At 38.4% G+C, this 14,790-nt stretch overlaps 2 protein-coding genes across 2 annotated transcripts; one reads left to right on the top strand and one right to left on the bottom strand.

The window, feature by feature from the left end:
- Nucleotides 1-2,230: 2,230 nt before the first annotated feature.
- Nucleotides 2,231-3,735, bottom strand: LOC148736457 (uncharacterized). The gene is made up of 2 exons (XM_088755366.1): nucleotides 3,276-3,735; nucleotides 2,231-3,124 (listed from the first exon to the last, which is right to left on the bottom strand). The coding sequence occupies exons 1-2, from the start codon at nucleotides 3,583-3,585 to the stop codon at nucleotides 2,490-2,492; spliced, it is 945 nt and encodes a 314-aa protein (XP_088611492.1). The 5' UTR covers nucleotides 3,586-3,735; the 3' UTR covers nucleotides 2,231-2,489.
- A 5,658-nt stretch (nucleotides 3,736-9,393) lies between these two features.
- On the top strand, nucleotides 9,394-11,563 carry LOC148736458 (histamine H2 receptor-like). The gene has a single exon (XM_088751872.1). It carries the CDS (start codon nucleotides 9,507-9,509, stop codon nucleotides 10,473-10,475), a length of 969 nt encoding a protein of 322 aa, XP_088607998.1. The 5' UTR covers nucleotides 9,394-9,506; the 3' UTR covers nucleotides 10,476-11,563.
- Nucleotides 11,564-14,790: the final 3,227 nt, after the last annotated feature.

Consider the following 14,790-nt stretch of genomic DNA (forward strand, 5'->3'; position numbering starts at 1 on the left):
CATTTCCAACTCAAATGACTATCCAATAAGACACTTAAATATTTTATATTATCCCTACATTCAAGAGAGGTAAAAGAATGATTACTATCATCAAACATTTGAATATTGACTGTAAGGTCCAGTTTACGTTGATAAGGACGAAAAATGACAAAGTTAGATTTTTTAGCATTCAAAGTTAGTTTATTTGCATTGAGCCAATCAGAAACTTTGACCAATTCGCTATTTAGCGTTGCTTCAAGGGTCTTGAGATTTTTATCGGCATAAAACAAATGTGTGTCATCTGCATAAAGATAAAACGAAAATTTCGAAGAAGAGTGATGAAAATCATTAATATAAATTAAGAATAACAAAGGGCCAAGAACAAAGCCTTGAGGGACACTGCACGAGATCTTATTAATGTTGGATAGATTACAATCTAATTCAGTCACTAGTGTACGACCAAGAAGGTACGAGGAAAACCAGTCATTAATGATGCCCCTGATACCATAATGATCAAGTTTTTTTAGTAAGATTGAATGGTTAACGGTATCAAAGGCTTTTTTTAGATCTAAGAAGATGCCGCAAGCAAATAACTTTAAGTCCATATTATTTTGTATGATGTTAACAATGTCAATAGCAGCGTGTTGAGTCGAGTGATTTTCACGAAAGCCATACTGGGATTTAAATAAGATATCGTTTTTGTCAAGAAAGTTTTTAAGTTGGTGGTACATCAATTTTTCAAATATTCTATAAAAAAAAGATAATAGCGAAATAGGCCGATAATTCCCGGGTTCACTTACATCGTCACTTTTGTACACAGGAATAACTTTCGTTTGCTTTAATTTGGATGGATAGACACCTTCTTGCACAGAGATATTAAAAATATCAGATAGAGGGCCAGAGATAATATGTTTAGCACCAGATAAAATATGGATTGGACAAGAGTCAAGACCGTAGGTTTTTTTTGGAGGAATAGACAGTATTTCTCGTTCAATATCTACTGGAGAGTGATTCTGTTTTCATTAGCAACCTCTGAATATTTATCGTTCAATATCTACTGGAGAGACTGGGAGAGACTGGGAGAGACTGCATAAAAAAAAAAGGAATCAGGATTATTATTGGGTGACAAGTACTCAGTAAAACTACAAGAAGAGGGTGGTACACGCGACGCTAGTTTCTCGCCAACAGAAGAGAAATTAATACTCATTAAAAATGTTTGAAATCTCAAGAGGATCAGTTGTTATACTGTTGTCGGTAAGGCGTTTTATCCATGTGATGACTTGAGATTTTTTCTTGTTGGCATTGATAAGGTTATTTGTACCATTCCGGTTGGTCTTTATGTTATTAAAATTGTCAGCAAAGAATGCGTGATAATAGTTCTTTTTACTCAACCTAGTAAGAGCGGAAATTTTGTTTCGATAGCGTTTATATTTTGCGAAATCCCCTGATTGAAAACGAGAGTTTTCTATTTTGATGGATTTTTTGAGGCCACTGATTATCCACGGCTTAGAATATTTCTTAAGCTTACGTTTTGAAAGAGTTTTCAAAGGAGCATGTTTCTCGATAAGGCTACACAGAGTGCTATAGAAATTTGAAAAAGTGTTGTCGACAGCGAACTGGTCTGCAAAATTTTTTTGGTTTGAGAGTGCCTCCGAGCATAGTTAATCGAGGGGACTGGTTATGAAAGCCGGCGAACTTCAAAGGACCGGCCTATTGTTTGGGTTTTGAGGTTGAGATGCACCGTCACGTGACAGACAGACAGACAGACATCTATATTTATACAGGATAGCCCCTTCAGTGTAGTAAACACTGGTATCAACGGGGGTCCTGTTACCCACCCATCCCACCCCAGGGAGGACATCCATCACACAGTAATCTCGTGCGTGGGAAATTAACGTCTCCTACCCCAACCCTGCAGGAGACGGGACCTCCATTTATTCGTCCCTATCCGAGAAGACTAGAATATCTAACCATTTATTGATGTTAAAGAAAGGAAGCATATTCTTCTCAGTTAATTTTAAGACCCTGAGTGTTGGTCCGGCCGGTATTGAACTCTCGACCTCCCGCACAGCAGTCCGGCGCTCTCCCAATTGAGCTAACCAGGCGGCGTCACGTGACATTGACCGTGCATCTAAAAACAACATGGCGGACGCGTGTGATGACATGTTCTTCTTTGGAGACGATTTAGAGGCAATTTTAGGAGTTTTAGAAGAAGAAGAAGACCTTGATGAGCACTTCAGAGAAGCAGCTGCTGATGTAAGCTATAGAATCTGTTTTAATAGTTAAAATATAGCCTAAAAACGTCAAAAAGGAAGATTGAACATGAAGGTCGAACAGACTAGCTTTCGACATCATGCTTTCGATCAATCACTCTTATTTCGGGCTCTATTTATAAACCATTTCTTGCCTAAACGTTATTTTATCAGCTGTTGATTTAAAGATGATTTATGAACCTAAGTAGTGTGTGATGTTGATCGTGAATTTGGTTTTGCAGGTTCACCCACTGAGCGTCACTTGCCCACCTCTGACTTGTGAGAGTATTTGTAGCAAACACAGCACTGCTCACCATGCTCCACCAAAACTTCACAGTCCCGTGTTCTCCAATATTCCAGCTGTGGGAATATCTCAGAATCATCTCTGAATAACGGATCCACTGACTTCGGTATAATGTGGTGTACGATATCGGATGACAGTTCAAATGGTCTCACTCCAGGGCAAATCAAGAGAACATCAATTCTCTTGATAAGTTCAGAGACTGTGATGTTCATAACGGATCGCAAGGTTTCAAGATGAATCGCATGATCATCTGGCAGAAACCATCCAAACACAGACACAGAAAAACCAAGACTATCATCGATGGTGAGCTGAATCTTTGGTAACACAAGCAGAGAACTCTTCTTTGTCAATACAATTCGATCGATTGCTGCCTCTAAGATCCACTCACTTAGAATTTTCAAAGATTTCACTCGTTTTACTAGATCTTTAAAGTCACTGTAGCATTTTTTAGGGGCCACTTCTGGGATTTCGTTGACTGCGCTTCGAGGTGGACGCACATTTACTGGTGTTGTGAAGCAACGCTTCGGCATGTTTACTGTTGGCAAGGCACCAAACTTCGGTTTCTTTTTCTGCATCTTTTCAGATTGAACTAGAGTAGAAACAATCACAAACAAACAGAATCAGAATATAACGTTTGAAGTTTATCAAAGCTCAAGTTAATTGATAAGCTATGCACCTAAGCACCGCGCAGATTATGTCTAGGATCGCGAGTAGTTAAACTTATAAGATTGCATACTTACAAATCTCAATATCCTCGGGCCTAAAATGGTTTTCGCACGTAAAGACACGATCATTGTCGATCTGGCGCTTGAAATCTTTGTCTACAACGCGTGTTTTGGTCAATTCGTTTAGCCAAAGTTCTCGCCATTTCTTGTATTCAGCATTGCGAGGGGCATGAAGTTTCCAGATGCCGATTCCTTTCGTTTTGCGGGACGAGCCGCAACCAAAAACAGAGCAGTTATCTCCGGGCATTCCTTCTTCATTTATAGATACATACAAGCAGTATTTAAGAAGGAATAGTAATATTACAGACGTAAAACGTGCAGTCATCAGTACAAACGCTCACATGTGAGACGCCATCTTGAATCTATGTGATGCACGGTCACGCTAGGTTGAACTCGAAAAACCAAAACAATAAGCTATCCCTTTGAAGTTCGCCGGCTTTCATAACCAGTCCCCTCGATTAACTATGCTCCGAGAGTTCAGAGTTAAACCCATTAACGGAGAAACCAGAAAAATCTCTGCGCTTTAGCTTTCTCGCCATCGGCGCCTTAAAGAAAGAGTGGGAGATACAAAACTGGGAAAAATGTTCACTGACATCAGAGACAATATTGCCGCTGGTGATATTAGCATCGACTTAAGGTGACAGAGTTGTAATACACACGTGTTGGTTTATCAATAGTAGGTGTAAAGGAATAGCTTTGCAGAGAGAACAAAAACTCCTGGGCATAACGAGAGCTTTCGGCGTGAAGGAGGTTAATGTTGAAGTCACCCATAATACAAACTGATTTGTTCGAGAGTATTAGTTTCTCAAGAGTTTCGTCAATATATTCTTGGAATCGTTGAGGAGAGTTATGCTGTCTATATACAATACCACAAATTGTGTTGCATTTCGATGAGGAATGAATTTTAATCCATAAGGCCTGGAAAGCGTCATTAGAAGTTTTTTCAATAACTCTATACTTCAGGGATTCCTTAATGTACAAGCCAACACCTCCAGAAGCAAGAGGTGTCGGAACATATTAAAAAACATGCCCAGGCATGTATGGATTAAAATTCAAGTTTTTTCCGGAGATTATTCTTGTTTCAGAAACTCCTATATTGCTGAAATCAAAGTTCAATTCATCTAGTAAATGGACCTGAAAATTTTCAAGATTCCGCCTAAGGCTCCTGACATTATTATGTAGAATAGAGAATTCCTGCGTTTCTGCCGTGAAATTTACGACGAAAGTGTATTTTAAGATTTTGAAGTGCTGCTGAATAAGATTATTTCTTTGTTGGCCTAAACTTATAAAATCGTTTGTATCTGGCGCATGTCAAACCCATTTGTAGCTTAAAGGTCAAACAGGGGTTGTCACTCACTGAATTTCCTCGCCATTAAGTCTTGTGATCGCCTTCGTATGAAATTGATTTGTTGTTGTTGTTGTTGTTCTTAAGTCCGCGTTTTACTAGTCAGCGTTTTACTAGTCAGCGTTTTACTAGTCAGCGTTTTACTAGTCTGCGTTTTACTAGTCCTCGTTTTACTAGTCCTCGTTTCACTAGCCAGCGTTTTACTAGTCGGCGTTTTACTAGTCCGCGTTTTACTAGTCCGCGTTTTACTAGTCCGCGTTTTACTAGTCCGCGTTTTACTAGTCCGCGTTTTACTAGTCCGCGTTTTACTAGTCCGCGTTTTACTAGTCCGCGTTTTACTAGTCTGCGTTTTACTATTTCGCGTTTCACTAATCCACATTTTACTAGACCGCGCTTTACTAGTCCAGTTCAGTCCAGTTCAGTCCAGTTCAGTCCAGTCCAGTCCAGTCCAGTCCAGTCCAGTCCTGTCCCCGAAATACCATATGCCTGGTTGGCGCGGTTTCGTACACCACACAAGCCATCGCTTTGCAAATAGTTTTTATTCGCATTTCTTCCATCGTTACTATTGTTAGTTCCTGTCTCGGTGAAAGCCATGAGTGAAAAGCATTTCGTTATCCACGATTCATAACTATTGGATTCATAACTTTTGGATTTTACACACCGCATTTTGTACGCCGCACAAGCCATCGCTTTGCAAATAGTTTTTATTCGCATTTCTTCAATCGTTAATATTGAAAGTTCCTGACTCAGCGAAAGCCATGAGCAAAAAGCGTTTCGTTATCCACGATTCATAACTTTTGGATTTTATTTCAGCTCTTTCCCTTTTTACGAAGCTGCTTTCTTTCAGTGATTGTTGTTTGACCATATCTGTTTAAATAAAGCTTGTCATAATTTAAGGAGGGTGTTCAATCTCAGTATTTATATAACAAACATAACACCACATGGAAAGTGCATTGTACGCTATTTACACACTCGTTGTTTTGTATCAGAAATCTCACTCGTTCGCTTCGCTCCATTGTTCGATTTCTGATACGCCACAACTCGTGTGTAAACACCGTACGCGCGCACTTTCCATAAAGTATTCTATATTTCTAGTAGTGATCATTATTGCGAGATAATTTATATGAATGATAAGAATTTCAATTTGCGGAAGACACCCGCAAAGGTTTGGAGTAGCATCAACCTCTGCTTCCTTTCTGTACAAAGGTAAACGTTATAAGCTATGACACTGAACAGTTTACTTAGTCATGTAACCCATCTATCGACGAAAATGTCCTTATGACCTGTCGACAAACGATTCTTCTCTGGTTTCGCGACGTTGACAATACATTTAACGCCTTACACAGGGGAAGAACGTAAACGAACACAACACCCGGCACAGTTTACCAATGAATTTTAAGAAGATTGGAAATTTCCTTTCCTATACTGCATGGCAAGCCGTGACAAAAAGTCTCTTTGAAGAGCAGTTTACTTCAAACCGACGTATAAAATCAAGCATAAATGCACAGAGGCTCCTTGTGAGGAAGAAAAATATTGAAAAAAGTGGGAAGTAAGTTTCACGTTTCCTATTGATAATTCTAAAAGGCTAGTACAATAGAATATCGAAACATCTGCGCTTGCACTTTGAGTAGGCCAACAAATTTTAACTACAAAGTGGGTAAATTCCCGCTTAGGAAATTTAGAGGAAACGCGTTGCCCAATGGACTTGGGAGGGAAATCTTCATTATTCTTTTGATTTATGAAAAGACTGAAAATTCTTTTTGCCACTTGTCGACTCTCTTCAATTAAACGTCAACAGTAAATGTACATACATTTTAGACAAGAGAGAGACGTGAAATTTTCAGATAATTATTTCCGATTATAAGCAGGTGCCGAATTCGATCGGTTATCTCTTTGCCCATACTACGATGGCTGGCTTAGATTCGTTAAGTCACCACTTGAAAAATTGAAGTGCAGTATGTTGAAGAACCATGGACAGACTTGCAAAACAAAACTAGTATCCACTTAAAATCAACAAATAATGATATATTTAAATAGTTATATTTAATATTTCCAGTTCCATGTGGCATGCAAGAGACAAGAACGGCAGTGTTTTGAAATATGGATCTTTACTTGCACATAATTAACACCATTACCTCTAGGATTATGTTGCGTTTCTCTGGCGCTAAAACGTCCTTGGTGTACCCAGGGCCGTTGTTATTACATCATTTATACAATAGGGTAAGAGATAGATTTTTCTCCTGTGCTCTAGCGTTTACAAGTTTTAAAATATATCATACTAGATCCTCGTATAGAATAGATCCTCGTATAGAATAGATCCTCGTATAGAATAGATCCTCGTATAGAATAGATCCTCGTATAGAATAGATCCTCGTATAGAATAGATCCTCGTATGGAATAGATCCTCGTATAGAATAGATTTTCAGTAATCAGCAGGGACCTAAGGATGTAACAGTTGACATCTTGTAGCCCGATTCACTTGTACTCGCCTAACTCCCCGAAGATGGGGAATAAATTACCCTAAATGAGGCAAGATAAAAGAATTATGAAGCCTTAACATTACATTGTAAGGCGGCACAAAACGCCTAAGTCGCTGAGAGCACCACTTTTGGCGTATACCTCATGAATACTGTTTAGAAATTTCTTCTTTAAAGGACAGCTTGCCGTCGAGTTCAACTCCAAGAACTCCAATTGTTGGCAGTTAAATAATTAATTGACAAGAGGATCTAGGAAAGAATCTAGAAAAGTTTGCTTTCAAGGCTTCCTATTTCAATTATAGGCCTTTTTTTAACTTTTCAGCGTGTAATAAAGTTAATTGATCTGGGTGATGAAATTATTTGAAGAGCAATTTGGAATGAATAAAACGAGAAATTATAGAAAAGAAAGAAAAAATAAACTTGCGCATGCCCCTGGGGTTTTGTGCATTTTGTAGACTATAAAATATTAATAAGTGCTAATTTGTTCCAAATCAATTTCACTAGAAATATCTATGGTAGGCACTAAATTGAACTTTTTGCCGTGTTTGGCTTTAACTGACGTGTTACAGCCAATGAGCATACTGATATTCTGCGTAAATATTGTAACCATATAAACAACAATTTTACTTCGTAAGTAAAGTACGAAAATTCACGGAATTCTTATCAACCTGAGCTCAAGGTTTCGTTTTTTTTTTTTTTTCTTCTCATTCAAGCTCTTTCAGAAAAACTGAAGTAACACATCATGGTTATGACGGCAAACTGTTAGACTAATTAAAAATATCATTCCTTTTTTTCTTTTTTTTTTTCTTTTCTTTTTTTTTTTTTCAATAAATGGCACGGTTTTAAAAATTAATTGTCATGTTCTTATTGTTGATCTCGTTCTGAGCTGAATTAGATGTCGAGAAAGTATGCAAATGTCATTGAATTCCACCTGTCCGCCTATTTATTGGTTATACGTTGCGTTTTCGTAATTCATTTTCATCGCTAATGTTAGTGCGTTGTCAGTCGTTCTCGCTGTATCCTAATCTGAAGCTAAGACATTTCAGCTAAATCACTTGGCAGTAATCAATCGATGCATTGCTATTGAAAAGTAAACAATGTCCAACTTGGAGTTACCCTTCCGAAGCCTTCCAGCAGTTATAACTGGAACAAGTGTACTCCTTGTAATGAATATCGTCAGTGTCATTGGAAATACTCTGGTCTGTTTAGCGGTATACAGGAACCCAAACCTGCGATCGACTACAAATCTGTATATTATCGCTTTAGCAGTCAGCGATCTCATTTGCGCAACAGTTGAAATTCCGCTAGCTTCAGCTGTTTTTATCACTCAACTGATCAGATCAAATCCGAGTGGTACCGAAAACATTTTGATATATGTCGGTAATTTCAGTGAATTCGACAGCAACAACAACATCAATACTTCATTTAGACTCGTAACGTCTAGTGCCTGTACAAGCTTATTCAAAATACGTACGTTTATTCCTAAAATATAAAGATTTACGTCATTTACAGAGTTAACAAATTTAAAGCGTAAAAAATTTACTATGATCTGATACATAACCAAGTAACTATTAACTAAACTTAAACACTGAGAATCAGATAGTAAAGTAAAATTTAAAATCCTGATAAATAAAGGTGGAATAAAGTGAGGAAAAAATTAAAAGTCTAATGTTCCAAGTTAACTCTCATGATAGCTTTTATTGACCCTGTTTTACACTTGAAGGCAGACTGTCCCAGAGCTTAGTAATGATGTAAGTAAATGACTTCATAAAATTGAAGGCGCACATAATTAACGGCATTACCTCTAGGATTATGTTCCTTTTCTCTGACGCTAGGAAGTCCTTGGTGCACTCAGGACCGTTGTTATTAAGACCATTTATACAATAGGATAAGCGACAGATGTTTTCTCCTATTTTATAGCGTTTGCATGTTTTAAAATATAACATAACAGGTCCTCGTATAAAACAGATTTGCAGTAATCAGCAGGTACCCAAAGATGTAACGATTAACATCTTTTAGCAGGCCGATTCAATTGTACTGACGCAACTCCCAGAAGATGGGGAGTACAGTGTTCTAAATGAGGCAAGATAAAAGATTTATCGAGCCTTAACATTACATTTTTAGGCGGCACAAAACGCCAAAAAAGCACCACTTTTGGCTTATACCTCACGTAGCTGTTTCGAAATTTTTTATTTACGTACAGCATGCTGGCGAGTCGAATTAAAAGTCGAAAAAATATGCAAATCTCATTAAATTGCACCTGTTCGCCTATTTATCAGTTAACATTGTGTTTTCATACTTCCTTCTTATCATTAATGTTTCTGCGCTGTCAGTCGTTCTCGCTGTATCCTAATCTGAAGCTGAAACATTTGGCTAAATCGCCCGACAGCGTTTTATCAGCACAGTGCTATTCAAAAGTGAACAATGTCCAACTTGGAGTTACCCTTCCGAAGCCTTCCAGCAGTTATAACTGGAACAAGTGTACTCCTTGTAATGAACATCGTCAGTGTCATTGGAAATACTCTGGTCTGTTTAGCGGTATACAGGAACCCAAACCTGCGATCGACCACTAATCTGTATATTGTCGCTTTAGCAGTCAGCGATCTCATTTGCGCAACAGTTGAAATGCCGTTAGCTTCAGCTGTTTTTATCGCCGGAAAATGGGACTTCGGAGACGCCTTATGCCAGATTCAAGGTTTCGTGGATGCATTCGCCTCCTATGTTACCCCAGCAACCATGGCTTTGACAGCATTTAACCGCTATATGCGGATTGTCAAGACAAATCATTACAACAAGATTTTCTCACCGCGCAGATCTAAAATTTGGCTGAGTTGCGTGTGGCTTTTCCTTTCACTTTACCTTTTGATTGGTCGACTCACGGACTGGAACACGTTTGAATTCATACCTGGTTATGCAGTATGCTCTATAGCTTTCGTCAAAAGTGAAAATCGCATTATTCACTATTTTCTCATGTCTGGGCTCCTCTTTGTTTTGCCTTTCTCTGTTGGCTGTTTCAGCTACTACAAAGTTTTCTCCAAAATTAAGCAACATCAGCAGAACGTGGTTTCTTCGCTTCAGAACGCATTGAATAGCACAGGGACAATTTCTGCCAAAGAAATTAACATAAGTCGAGCTTTGGGGTACGTTGCCGGTGGATTCCTTTTCTGTTGGATTCCTCCCTGGGTTTTTGCGTTTTGGAAGCGCTTCTCTCCCGACACTTCTCCAAGAATCACGGAGTTACTTGTCACCATTTTACTATTCATGAGTGCTACGATCAATCCCGTGATTTACGCTGCGACAAATCCTCATTTTCGAAAGGAATTTGTCAGGTTGTTATGTTGGTGTACTAGAGAGAAAATTGAACCAACTCAGGGTCGGTCAACTGACGAGTAGCAAACAGCTTCAGAAATGAACTAGATTCAGTAAGAAAATACATATACACTTGTCGAATAACAATTGCGTTTCAGAACGTGATATCTGTTGCCCGTTTTAATAATTAAAACAGACTCACTCACTAAATAACTTGGATATATCAACAAAGTTGAAGTGGTAAATTGGCCACCGTAATGATTACAAAAGCTGACGTTTCGAGCGTTAGCCCTTCGTCGGAGCGAATAGAGGAATTGTGGGTTGTGTGTGCTTTTAAAGGCAGACAATGGAGCTACGTTATTGGTGGACTCACTCACTGCTTGGCCAAAGCTGATACCAAACTTTTGAAAGAAGTGAACGGGGACAATTGGAGGACATGGTGAACCACACAATGAGATCTTAACAAAGCTGGAGCTGGAGGTAGAAACTTTCGTATCGACACATAATCCTACTTAACTCGGTAAAAGCGTTGTGAATTCAGCGAAAAAAGTTATTTTCATAGAAACTTCCATAGATCGACGTTATGTTATCATGGGTTTTCAAGCAGGAGGTTTTAATGTACAGCAGTGTCTTGCGGCCATTTTAATTTGGATAGGGTGGGGGCGGAGAACAAGAGATTTGATTGACTATGTGACCACATGTGTTGTTGGCCCCTCTAGCTCATGATAATATCGTCTGATAAGCCTAAATAACCCGCAATTTTAAGGAGTTAGGAGAGAAATTATATTTCCAGCACTGCCAATTAAGAACTATGGCTTCTTCCTCATGATTTTGAATTCACGAGAAGCATAATTCGAGGGTATGCATATGAAGTTTGAATAAAAAAGGCTAAAGCAAGTGATATTTACATACGAGGCCGCAAAAGATAAACCGGCAGGAAAAGAGATAGCAAAAAGAGATAAATAGACAAAACAAAAATTTAAATTAAACCAGCTTTCTCTTTTTTAAAGCAAATAAACTCCAAGCCTCAGCTCGAAACTTTTAGTTTGTCCACAAAGCTAGTGTAAATATAACCATGTTTGAGATAAAATTCATGAATCTGACAGTTTTTTTTCCTTGTTATTTGAAATTTATTCATTGCTAGAGCCGAATAAATGTTTTGATATCAGATATTTCAGTGAGAGAGTTGTCATTTCTTATTTCATATCACGTTGGTAAGTTTTAAATGGTAATATATATTTGCCCGACTGGTTTTATTTCCTTTGTAGTCATTCATTCTGACTTGTAAATTGTCGTATTTTCTATCAGAGGCAACGATCCGCTTTAAGGCTTATCAAAATAATAGAAGCGTTGTATATGCTTTTGAAATAGCTATTTTTGTTCCCGAGATATCCGAGTTTTTGTATATACAAATGAGGAAATAAAAGGAGAAATTGTGCCACTAGAACGGTAATTAAATTAGGAAATATCGAGATATTATAGTTTGCAAACGCTTGGAAATATGTAACATCTCTAGAAATATGAAAATGATCGCTAAAATACCCCGTTTTTGTTGTAACCAATGGTGATCTACAACAACGGTCGAACCTGTATATTAAGCAGTCACCCTTTACTAAGCGCTCGATCGTCAAAGTCCCGAAATTTTTATCCCTTGACTGCCGTAATAAGCGGTCGTGGTCACCCTCTACTGAATCCCAACGGCCTGTTTATATTGTCATCCACATGTGCTGCATGGCCACTCAAATAAAACTGAGAATAACCCTTCAAGTAAAATTGAATCCTTGTTTATCAACCGAAATCAATGTTACTAGTATTTTTAAGCTATTCATGCCATAAAATAGCGATTTTTTTATTTTTCGTTTTTTAGAGGATACCCCTCTTCCGTGGAATCTGTATTAAGCGGTCAGCCTGCATTCTAATACAGCCGACTGTAATATTCTAGAGAATGACTTGAGGCCATGCGGGTACAATGGTTATTTTGTGCGAGATCCTTGCTTTCACTTGATCAGGTTCCGAATGGATACACCGTATTTCCTCTAATAGGCGCCTACGCTCTAATAAGCACCGTCTTCCAAACAAGCGCTTACTCCATAATAACCACCACCCCCCCTCCCTTGCCTAGAATATCGAAGTAGCACCCCCCCTTCCTCCCTCCTCACTTTCATAAATAGTTAGGATACAAGGGAAACGTGTTTCTATTAGGCCCTTCCCAATGATGCTAGCATTTTTTGGCATTATTTGGTTAAAAGAAGCATTTTTTTCACACTTTTTCTGTGAAAAGAATTGCCAACATCTTTTAACATTTTGCATAACTTTAACCGAGATTTCAGCACTCAAAAGATTTCAAATGTTAAATTTTAGAATTCAAAAGCATTGTGATGATTTCCTTTTGTGTTTTAGATAAGATGGCGTCGGCCAGTGCCACGCCACCTTCTCGAAACTTGTAGCTAATGGAAGAAATTCTGACGGAGAACATAGTCCAGTCCTTTCAACGATAGCTCGAGATCGATCTTTAGAATCAACCAGAGGAAATTACAAGCGGAGAGGAAACAGCGATACAACGAAGTTTCGTTCTATGAGCGAGTCAAACAGTTCCCCTGGCGAGAATTCGATTGTCAGAGAAGGAAAGTTGTTTTGCAGTGCGGTAGAGAAATCATTTCCTCCAAGGAAAGTGTTCTGAAACTCCATATTTCGTCCAAGAAGCATCCAAACGGGAAAGAAAAGTTGAAAAAGTCGAAATTGAAATACCATACCATAATCGAGGCATTCAGGAGAGAAGGATGTTCAAAAGATAGCACTTTGCCCGTGGAAGAATGTTGCTATAGACTCAAAGTTGTCAGTGACTTTTTAAAGGCGGGTATCGCGATCGGTAGATAAACATGCTACGTTCGCTGTTGGAGAAGAGACGCGACTCACTGGAAGCTCTCATCTTAAAAAGTATTTTCCAGGCTTTGAAACAGGAAATTGAACGGATCAGATTAAACAAGAATTTAATTAAATACCTGGTCAAGTTGGCTCGACAAGGGATCTTTCAGTCATTTTTGACGGTGACACCAGACGAGGGGGAGCAATTGCTATTTCAGTTCGTTTTGTGGACAATAACTGGAACATTATCCGACGGCTTGTGAGAATTGACCTTTCAGTCCTCTAAACCAACGAACCAGCACAAGTTCTTAATCAGTGCCTGTCTGTTGATTATGGGATCAGAGCAAATTCATTGCTCACAGCCATGAGAGACGGTACAAGTGTTAATCAAGCAGTTGCTGATACATGCATAATGTCTGAGTTTCTTCGTTTTACTTGAGATAAAACGAAGCATTTTTGGAATCAAAATGGCATAATTTTAAGAATCGAGCATAATTTGAGCATTTTTTTTCGGCGTAAAACGGATTTGTTAGGAGCATAAAATGCCATTTTTACCAGCGTAATTGGAAAAGGCTCATATATATGTATATATATATATATATATATATATATATATATATTGTAGCGGCCGACACAAGCGAAGCCAAATTTCGACGACAACTATGAGTTTCGCAAATGAAGACACACTATGAAGCGAGGATATATTTTACGGACAAGCCTTGAATCGTTTTATTTAACGTAGTCGTGGTATCCAAGTACTTATCGTAAACTGAAATATGAATTTATAAGGAAGAAGCTAAGCTAAATGCGAATAGACAAACCAACATTCCAAACATTCCGATATAAAGGCAAGATGAAAAGCTAGCTAAAAACTCAAACAAACTCACAAAAAAAAAACTATATATAAGCTCAAGGAAAGGAACATTAGCACTTACATAACAGTCCCACTTGTAAGAATCGAACCAAAACGAACTTCAATATAAGTTAGGTATTCGGAAGCGAAACGGGAAATCCAAACAGACACTTACTCTAACACAGAAAACTGTAGTCTTACGGCAAACGACAACAACCAAACGATAAACAAAAAAAACTTCAACTACTCTTCTCTAAAAATCGCACACGTCAACATTAAAAAAGGGTCCGCGTGATTTGCTTACGAGATTGATTCGTAACCTCAAAGCACGCGCACGCGAGTCGCGCGCGCACAAGTTTGTTAACGTCTTCTTAACAGCAGGCAAAACCGTGGCAGCTGTTACATATATATATATATATATATAACTGCGGACAGTACTGTTTCGGCCTTCTGGGCCTCATCAGTGCAGTGCTAATGCTAGGATGGGGGAGAACCGAGACGGTCACCCCAAACGACCCAACCTTTGTGGTATCGTCTAAGCCATGCCAGAGTGCTCAAACTAGAGTAAACTAGCATATATATATATATATATATATATATATAACCAAAATAGCGGAATGAGATCATCATCTACTAAAAAGTGCTCAATAGCAGGGCTAGAGCTATGGATAATTATACCTC

This window comes from Stylophora pistillata, chromosome 3 (genome assembly GCF_964205215.1).
Source record: "Stylophora pistillata chromosome 3, jaStyPist1.2, whole genome shotgun sequence".
Classification (NCBI taxonomy): domain Eukaryota; kingdom Metazoa; phylum Cnidaria; class Anthozoa; order Scleractinia; family Pocilloporidae; genus Stylophora; species Stylophora pistillata.